Below are 10,976 nucleotides of genomic sequence, written 5' to 3' on the forward strand. Positions count from 1 at the left end.
GATCATGTTAATATTATTCTAGTCAAATATTTACTATTACTAACAATTTCCAATTGATCGTAACTCATTAAACTTATTTTTAATATAGAATTAGATTAATAAAATGAAATATAATATTTAATATTACTAACCACTTCCAATTGAAGTAACTCATTAAACTTATTTTTAATATGGAATTAGATTAAGGAAATGAAATATAAGGTAATTACATTTCTAAATATAACAATAGATGAATATTTTATAAAGATCTAGTCTAATTTATAGACAAAATGACATTTTTCATAACAATTTTTTTCTGGTTAATGTTAATCAAAATCTAATAAATATTTTTAAAAATTTGAGTTTGAATTATTTAATCTGCATAAATTCTAGTGCCCCAAGGGTTTTCAAGGGTGCTAAATCCATTTGCGCATTCAAAAATATATTTTAAACGACAATTTTTTATTTTTTTTAAGGGTGTTGAATCCATTTATGTATTCAAAAATATATTTTAAATAGCAAAAAATCTTGAAATTGTATTGTCCTATTTTGGTGAATTCTGGTGAAAAAAATATTTTATATATAAGTTAGACTACCCCATTTATGAATTAATCATTTTATAATTTACAATTTTAAAATTCAAAATATTATATCATTTTAGTTTTATAGAACAAAATGGGATTTTTCAAAAAAAAATAGTATTATAATTATGATTAGATATTTAATATATTAAAAAAGGAAAAATAATATAAATAATATATATTTTTTAATTATTTCAATTTTAAATAAAAATCATTTATATATATTTTATGTTAATTTAATTTTAGGGATTTGAACTTTGAATCTCATTATTTACATAATACTTCATAACACAATGATTGTCAATTAAATTACTTAATAAAATATAAATTATATATAATTTAAAAATATTACATAAAAATTATAAATTATTAATTAATTATTAAATATTTAAAAAAATATAATCATTTTAAATAATCTTTAAAAATATAATTAAAAAGTTATTTCATATTAGATATATTTTTTGAAATTCAACTAGCTAAATAACTCATTCATTTATAACCATTTCATATTCACATAATATTTTATCTCTTTCCAAAATCATTACTTTTATAAAAATAAAAATATTTAAAAAAATCACTACATTAAAATATCCTATAAAATCTTAACCACCTTCCTAATTTATTATCTTTATCATATTTAATAAAACTTATATAAACTTCCCTCAATAATTTTTAAACATAAAATTAAAAAATAAAGTATAGTAACTAAATCTTTCTTTTAGTCTTTAAAAGAAAACCACTCTTTTAAAATATCCCACACTCACATGAAATCCGATTTATCCTATTTAAGAAAAATTATAATATAAAACTTCTCTTCATCATTTTTCAAAGTTTAAATTAACCATTCTCTCGGGATGGATATGTTCCTTCAAAGAGGTGATATATATATATATATATAATTTTTCTTTGCTTTGCTTTGAATAACGGGAATATACACTGAACAAGTCTTGCGGAGACCAAAGCGGACGGATAAACACCCAACCTAATCCCAGCTGTTCATATATTTCACGTGGAATTTATATATTAAAATTCTGGGGAGTAGCAATCCCAACCTAATCCCAGCTGTTCATATATTTCACGTGGAATTTATATATTAAAATTCTGGGGAGTAGCAATCTGATCCTCTGCATCTCTATTTCACGTGGAATTTATATATTAAAATTCTGGGATGTAGCAATCTGATCCTCTGCATCTCGCCACGGCAACCTGGTCTTCATTGTGGCAGCGCTTTGTATATAAACTCGCACTCACCATCATATTCAACACAACTACGAGAAGAAGAAGATGAATCCAATAATCCGTGTAGCGATGGGCCACAAATTACTTGCCCTACTTCTATTTCTCCTTGCTTTTCCATCATGCCTCCAGGCGTTGTGCCCGCCTCCTCCCTCAGTCGAATGCAAAAACAATGGAGGAGGATGCCAGATCTTTAATTATCAAGGCATTTGGGAGGATCGCAGCATTTGCAGAGCTGCAGAGGCTGTCTCACCCAAAACAGAAGCCGAGATTCTGCATTCTGTTGCCCGGGCTGTGAAAAAGAAGCAGAAGATCAAAGTGGTAAGCACTCTGGCTCATAGCCTCTCAAAGCTAGTGTGTGTTGGAGACCATGGATTGATTATCTCAACCGAAAACTATGCATCCGTCATTGGGGTGAACAAGGGTGCCATGACTATTACAGTCCAAGGCGGCGCCATGATGAGAGACGTTATGGAGGAAGCAGCGAAGGAAGGCCTGGCTCTTCCCGCCATGATTTACTGGAACGGAGTCTCTGCGGCGGGCGTTGTTTCTACGGGAGCCCACGGCAGCGGTCTGGTGGGCAGAGGGAGCGGTGTTTATGAATATGTGGTGGGTATGAGATTGGTGGTGCCTGCATCTCCATCAGAGGGGTACAGCAAAGTCCTGAGCTTGAGTACCGAAACAGATGAAGATGAGCTCAACGCTGCGAGATTATCTCTGGGAACGCTGGGAGTAATCTCGCAAGTCACCTTCGCTCTGCAACCCATGTTCAAGCGTTCTCTAAGTAGGCCGAATCTAAGCGATGATAAGGAGCTTCAAAACGAAGCGGCCCATTTCCTGAGGGCTCATGATTTCGCAGATTTATTCTGGTTTCCCTTTCATCAAAAGGCGCTGTTTAGACCATTCGATCGAGTTTCTGTTCAAGTTCCCGGTGACGGCCTCAACGTTGCAATTGGGCATTTTCCATCTAGCGTAGCCAGCCTTGAATATTCTGATCATCTGAGTAAGTATTTACAGATTTCCAACTTGTTTGTTTTATAGTTTTATTTATTTTTGTACTATGATTGAATTCTTGAAAGCGATCTCTTTGAAATTAAACCTCGCTCAAATTAACTAAATTTACATCTGGTTGAGTTTGTTTAAGAATAATTAATTAACTAATTTACATCTCACGTGTTTATTTAAGAATAATGATGCGGATAAACATGTTTATTTTATCTTATGAGTTTGTTTAAGAGTAATTATATACATACACATGTTTATTTTATTTTATTATAGGTTTTTTAAGATTTTAATTTAGTTATTAGTAATTAATTAATATTATTAAAAAAAAATTATAGTTTTAATTTAGTTATCCATAATTATTAATTTACTTTTAATTAATTTATCTCATCTTAATTAATTAAATTATATGTTATATCACCATGTTATATTGGGTAATGTGATATTGACATTCAATTTATATTAGTTTTCTAACTATAAGAATTGCATACTCGCAGATGGCATAATCCAATCTACAGAAGATTCTGCCCGATTGTGCTATTTAATGGGAGAAGAAATTAAGCAACTGGCGTTTAACGGCAGCGGGTTTTGGAACGACGAAATTAAAGGCTTCACAGGGTACCCGGTCATCGGATTCAATCATCGCATGCAGTCTTCCGGAGGATGCCAGGGCACCTACAACAACCACAATCAGACTGGTTGCACTACCAACAAGATTTTAGATAAAAATCAGACCGTTTGTTCGTGGGACCGCCGGGTTCCGACTGCCTTCGGTTTCGACGTGGAACTGAGAGTGCCCATTTCACGCCTCCCAGAAACAATTAATGATATAAAGAAGCTCAGAGATCTGAATCCTCCAAGTATGTGTGAAATCTATGTAGTTTTTCGGTCTATTAAGAAATCTGATGCATATTTGGGACCAGCAGAGGATTTGGTGACACTGGAATTGATATATTATCGTCCGAGAGAAGCCAAGACGCCCAAATGGAACGAAGATGTGTACGAAGAGATTGAGCAGATGGTGATCGAGAAGCATGGCGGGAGCCTGCACTGGGGTAAGAATGGCGGTTACTTGTTTGGAGGGTTAGCCAAGCGGGCAGTGAATTTGGAGAAATTTTTGCAAGTAAAGAATAGATATGATCCGGAAGGAGTGTTTTCTAATGAGTGGACAGATGGGCTGTTCGGGATTGGAGGGCAGGGAGTAGAGCAGTTGAGAGATGGGTGCGCATTAGATAAGATGTGCAAGTGCAGAGAGGATAAACACTGTGCTCCTGAGAAAGGGTATTTCTGCAGGGCAGGAGGAATTTGGAAAAACGCTCGGGTGTGCAGGCAATTGAATTGATAGTACTGCAAATGTGGTGAAATTACATATGTATTTAGGTTGGTGGTGAAATAAATAAAGATGAGTATCATTTGTGATGTGATACTTATTGTTGTACTGGTAAAGAAATAAAGTCGACGTCAAAACGTGAGGAGTTGGCGCTGTTTTTAATATAAGTTTTTCTTTCTATGTAACATTGGATGTCCATGGAATTGCATTTTTAGCCAACAGGAGATTGTGAGTATGTTGTCGAATTGCTGCAGGAATTATGATGGCCCGGTAGGCTGTGAAGTGGTATGGAATTCCCCACGTATAACTTGAGATTAAAACAATGATGAAATTAAAATAAATCTAAAGAATATTGCAACAAGATTGAAATATGATCTGAATGAAGAATTTTATTTACTTAATTTTTCAATAAAAATTAATTATTTTTTGTGATCGTTATTATAATAATCGATTGTAATTTAATATATTTATTATTGAAAACATTATTATAATAATCCATTGTAAATTGTAATTTAATTAATTTATTATTGAAAATTTATATTAATATAAATTATATTTGATATTATTATATAAGACGTGTTTTATAGTTTAATATGAAAAATTAATCTCTTAGAATTATGTTAAAAAATATAATAATATTTAAAATTGCAAATTAATTTTTAATTTATATAAATTAAAATCTATATTTAAATATATATTTCGAAATTATATGAGATGAAACGTTACACAGAAAATTCAAATAATAATTAAACATTTTTGTAGATGAATTACTTGAAAAAGAGAAAAATCAAGAATAGACTCTCCAACTATTTATACAGGCTTCACGTGGATATGTATTCCAAATTGTGATTTGGTATGTAGTTCAATATAGAAACTAGCATGTCTGTACATTGATCAATAAACAAATAATTAGCAAAATTTGCATGCTTGTACATTAATCATAAAACAAAGAATTAACAAAATTTTTGTTTAACCTTGAATTGCATGTTATCGCTTAAAACTCCTGAGAAAAGGGATTAACCTTAGTTATGACACCCATCAAATTTTGATGATTTGGAATGAATCTATGGGACTCTAACGAACCTCTGATATAGTTCTATACACGTTTTCTTGATTAGCCTCCATGAAATGAGTCATGAACTTCCTCTAGAATAGCCTCCATGAAATGAGCCATGAACTTCGACTCGAATAGGCTCCCTGAAATAAATCATGGAGCGGCGATCAACAGCCTGGGCCCGAGGCTGAGAGGTCAAACACTGTTGCACCTTGAGATGGATTTGAGGGTTGTTTTCACGAGTCCTTTCCTCAAACACCAAGTTGTTAGGTTGTCGGAGTTGCATATATAACGTGCTTTACCAGAGATCACGACAACTATTATCAAGATTGTTACATACTATGGGGAGATTGGACTAAGTATTAGAAAAGTTCACGGAGGTAATCTTAAGTATATTGATATTTGAAGTGAAATGTCAGTAGGTTTTTCTTGGAGTGCTTACAAAGAAATGTGGATGGAGTATATATTGTAATGGAATTTTGTAAGTTTTATCATTTTTCGTGGGAAGGAGAAAATGGTACAAATAATCTAGTAGAAAGCATAACATTATGGGGACACCATTGTGTCAAAAATGGTTGGGTATTGAGTCCAGAAAGATATTCGGGGACTCAAAAAGTGTCATTGAATGGCTACAGGGATTCACTCAACTCGATTCTATCAATCTTTTTGCATGGATGAGGCGTATCCAAAATCTAGAGCAGAACTTTAGACAGATTATATATAGGCATGTGTAAGGGAAACATAATGGGGTTGCAGACATGTTATCAAAAAGGGGCATTGTAGCAGAAACATGTTTGATTTACTTTCATGCTTTCCAACAGGGGCACTAATAAATGAAAGTACTATTGTAATCTTGTAAGGGGGACAGATTCGCATTAGAGATATAAAATTGCTAATAAATTTATAAAGCAAAATCTTAGAGGATAATAGGGATATGACAGGTTAGTAAGATTTTGCACTAAGTTTTTATTAATGTAAAGTGTCAATCAAGTGACAAGTTTTTTGTGAAGAATGTATATGTGAAACAAGCAATTGTAATCAATTTTTTTTTAAATGAAAGATGATGTTTTCTTCGACTGAAAAAAAAGAAGAAGCAAAAGCTAGATCCTCATCTAATTTACACTTATTTTAGATTTGATCCAGGCAGTAGACTGTAGACTTCAGACCTCGCTCTTCAATTTGAATCTCAAGAGTTCCATATTTGTTTCTTAAAGTAAAATCTTGTATCATTTCTCTTTGCGAGTATAGTCTTGTACAATAATATTAAAGTCATATCTATACTACAGACAAGGGGAAAAATATGTGTTGTAAAGTTATAAACAGATTTGAACATAAGAGCATAAAAAACAGAAATACAAAGATATGCTCAGACCAATATTGCTTTATTGCTCACCTTTATTGGTTAAACAATGAGAATTGTTAGTTTAGAGCAAACATATGACACACAACGGATTTATACTCAGAGACTTAGATGGCAATAGCAAATAATAATTACAGAGACAGACAAATGGAGAAACAACAAGATTACTTAGTCAAAAACGACGGAATAGATAAAACAATCACTGGAGAACATCAATCACTTTGCATTACATAACAAGGTTGGGCCTTGGCTTGCTTTCCTTGGCCAAAGAAATTACAAATTTATAGAGGCAGAAGAAGGATCTAGAATCCTGTATGTGATGGATATCTGGAATGATCTAGAAACCACTGGCGGTGTAGGAGGATCTAGAATCTGAAATGTGATTCTAGAAATCACTAGCAGTGTAGAAAGATCTAGAATCCTGGAGATCTAGAAAGATCTGATCTAGAATCCTCCGTGAATTTGGCTTCACACTTAACATTCTCCCACTTGAAGCCAAATATGAGTGATCAAGTCACACCGAGTCCTACCATGCCTCTACATAACTCATGTCTATTTCGTGGTAGAATCTTAGTGAGCATATCAGCAAGGTTCCTATCTGTATGGATCTTTGCCGAGGATAACTGTTCTTCCTCCAACACATGCCGGATCCAATGGTACCTTAAGTCAATGTGCTTGGTTTTTGAATGAAATGCTGGGTTTTTCGCCAAGTGAATGGCACTCTGACTATGAAAATATAACACATACTTGTCCTGCTTTATTCCTATCTCTCATAGGAATCGCTGCATCCACAACATCTCTTTACAAGCTTCTATTGTAGCTATGTACTCTGCTTCTGTTGTAGAGAGGGCTACTATGCTTTGTAGTCTTGACACCCAAGATACTGTTGCACCTGCAAATGTATACAAATAACTTGTAGTGGACTTTCTGGTATCCATATCTCCAACCATATGCGCATCTGTAAATCCTTCAAACATAGTCTCATCATGACCAAAACATAAACAATAATGACTAGTACCCTTGAGATACCTCAAAATCCATTTCACTGCTTGCCAATGTTGTTTGCCTGGATTGGCAAGGAACCTGCTCACTACTCCCACTGAATATGCAATGTCTGGTCTTGTGCATACCATGGCATACATCAAACTTCCAACTGCTGAAGCATAAAGAATCTTTCTCATCTTTTCTTTCTCCTTGTCATTACTAGGACATAATTCAGTACTCAGCTTGAAGTGGGCTGCAAGGGGTGTACTAACTAGCTTGGCATCCTTCATATTAAACCTATCAAGCACCTTCTTGATATATTTTTCTTGTGACAACCACAACCTTTTGTTTTTTCTGTCACGCATAATCTGCATGACCAATATCTGTTATGCTGGTCCCAAATCCTTCATTGCAAATTTGCTACCCAAATATTTCTTCAACCTATTGATCTTATTCTTATATGCCAAACAATCAACATGTCATCCACATATAACAATAATATGATATACTTTCCTTGATCATACCTCTTGATATAGACACAACGGTCAGCTTCCAACCTCTGAAAACCATGTTCCACCATGAATGAATCAAATTTCTTGTACCATTGTCGATGTGCCTGTTTCAACCCATAGAGACTCTTCTTTAACCTACAAACAACGCCTTCTTTGCCTTTTTCTATGAAGCCTTTTGGCTACTCACATTCTAAGCCTAAAGCAGCAACTAGACTAAGAATGACTGTTCACATTCTAGACCTAAAGCAGCAACTAGACTAAGAATGACTCTAATGGATGACATTTTAACAACATGCGAAATTTTTTTGGTGAAGTCAATACCTTCTTTTTGGGCAAAACCTTTCACCTCTAGTCTTTCTTTATACCTCTCCTTCCTTTCGTCACCTTCATGCTTAATCTTGTAAACCCATTTGTTTTGTAGAGCCTTTCTACCTTTTGGGAGGTTTACCAACTCCCAAGTTTTATTTTCATGCGAAGAGTTCATTTCTTCTTCCATTGCTTTCTTCCATTCTTTACTGTGCTCAACTTTACAAGCTTCTTGAAAACAATTAGGTTCACCTTCATCAATCAACAAAATATAGTTTGAAGGAGGATACCTTTGTGAAGGCTTATAAGACCTAAAAAATTTGCGAACCAACTGTGGTGATGCATTATCAGGTGTTTAATATGTTGATAACAACATATTAAACACCGAAAAATAATTTTGAATAAAATAATATGTGCATTGAATTCTAGAGAAATTGAGCGTTATCAACATGTAGATTTTGAATTTAGATGTTAGTAAGCTTGGTTTGGAAGCAAAGCAAAAGCAATTAAGTCAAGTGCAGAGACTTTTAAAATAAATTAGATAATGGATTGATATGCTGTTCTGGTCACAAGTGAAGCCGAGAGTGAAATCATCTAAAAATAATTCTCAATTATTGTTTTCCTATAAAAATGAATGTGATGAAGATCAGAGAGGTTTTCGCGTTGAGTGGGACCCCACCATAAGAAGTCATCGACTCGCCATGAAAAGCGAATAGTTAGACGTCAAATGAAAAGTACACGGTCATGACTCACGACTATTATTATTACTTAGCTTAACGTTTTTATATTATAATTTTGTGTTGAGTTGATCAATTGTTTTGAAAATATGGCTTTCGCTAAAAATATATATATATATATATATTAATTATTTAATTCTTATTTTTATTTTATTTTTTATAAACACCCACCACATTTTCCTATAAAATGTTTTTTTAAACGATACACTAATCCACATCAATCCACAGTGAATATTTAATATTTAATTCTGATTTTATTTTTTTATAAACACCGACAACGTTTTCATATGAAATGTCTTTTTAAACAATACACTAATCCACATCAATCCAATGCGAATATTTAGTTTTAATTATTTAACATGTTATTTAATTCTAATTATTTAACACGTTTTTAATTTTGGTTTTTTTAATAAATATAATATTAATTTTTTATTTTTTATTTTTTAAATTATAATTTTATTTATATATTATATTTTAATTTTGAAAATTTATAAATTTGGAAAACAAAATATTAATATTTATATAAAAATTTATAAGAGATTTATATAATTATTTATAATCATTATTTTACTCAAATTAAAATACATTTTATAAAAAATATATTTTGATTCATGTAATTGTCTTGTTTAGACATGCTTATAGCCATCTAAATATGTATTGTTTGCACTATTTAAATCTATTTTATTTTTTAATTATGAAGATTATATCTATTTACCAATAATTAGTTTTGAGGAATATTAATATGTTATGATTGATGTAATTGTCTTGTTTAAACATGTTTGTAGTCATTTAAATATGTATTATTTACACCGTTTAAATATATTTTATTTTTTAATTATGAAGGTCATATTTTTTCACCAATAATTATTTTTGAGAAATATTTAAAAAAAAAATGCTTGATTATAAATTTTTGTAATCTATACGTTTCTAACCATCTAATATGATTCACTCTCCAAGCTATATATATATATATATATATATATATTCATTTTATTTAAAGATTTAGACTATATATTTCATCATGTTTATGAATTTATAAAAAAAAAAAACAATTTTTTCTCCCTCACACAAATATAGATTCAAAGATTTAAATTATATATTTGATTATGTTAACGTGAATTTATTCAAATATGTAATATTATTAACAACTTGTAATTGAATTATCTCATTAAACTTATTTTAATGAGGAGTTAAAGTAAGAAAATGAAATATAAGATAATAACATTTCCAAATATTTTATCAATGAATCATTTTATATTTTATAATTTTAAAATTTCAAATACTAAATGTTTAATTTTATAGAACAAAATGAATTTTTTTCAATAGAAAATAGTATTATAATTATGATTAGATATTTAATATATCAAAATTCATTTGGGGTAGCTAAATTGGCAATGGTTGTGAAATGAAGTCTTACAAAATTACAAGTCTTGGGTTTAAATCATGTGCTATCTCTGTAATCAAGGTGAGAAATTGGACAAGATGAAGATGTAGTCCTACCAAGCTTTATATATATATATATTAAAAGAAGAAAAATGATATGAATAATTTTTTTTTTTAATTAATTCAAATTGAATTGTCTAGTTTAAACATGCTTGTAGCTATCTAGATATGTATTATTTGCATCATTTAAACATATTCTATTTTCTAACTATGAAAGCCATATTTTTCACCAATAAATAATTAGTTTTGAGAAATATTTTCTAAAATAAAAGAAATAAAAATCAATACTTGATTTTAGACTTTTGTGATCCATACTGATTTTGACTTTTCTAACCATTTAATGTGGGTCATCCTCCACAGAAGAAAAATCAAATTATATGTATGATAAATCAATTTATTTAAATTAATTCATTTATTTTAAAATTTAAACTATATATTTGGATTATTTTTTA

At 31.0% G+C, this 10,976-nt stretch overlaps 1 protein-coding gene across 1 annotated transcript; it reads left to right on the forward strand.

Moving 5' to 3' along the window:
* The first annotated feature begins 1,849 nt into the window (after nt 1-1,849).
* On the forward strand, nt 1,850-4,140 carry LOC149197846 (L-gulonolactone oxidase 5-like). Its single transcript, XM_089404004.1, has 2 exons — nt 1,850-2,799; nt 3,296-4,140. Exons 1-2 carry the CDS (start codon nt 1,869-1,871, stop codon nt 4,138-4,140), a joined length of 1,776 nt encoding a protein of 591 aa, XP_089260130.1. The 5' UTR covers nt 1,850-1,868.
* Nucleotides 4,141-10,976: the final 6,836 nt, after the last annotated feature.

Source organism: Pinus tabuliformis, chromosome 2_2 (assembly GCF_031772625.1).
Source record: "Pinus tabuliformis cultivar Carrire ecotype Pingquan chromosome 2_2, CPIR1, whole genome shotgun sequence".
NCBI classification, from domain to species: domain Eukaryota; kingdom Viridiplantae; phylum Streptophyta; class Pinopsida; order Pinales; family Pinaceae; genus Pinus; species Pinus tabuliformis.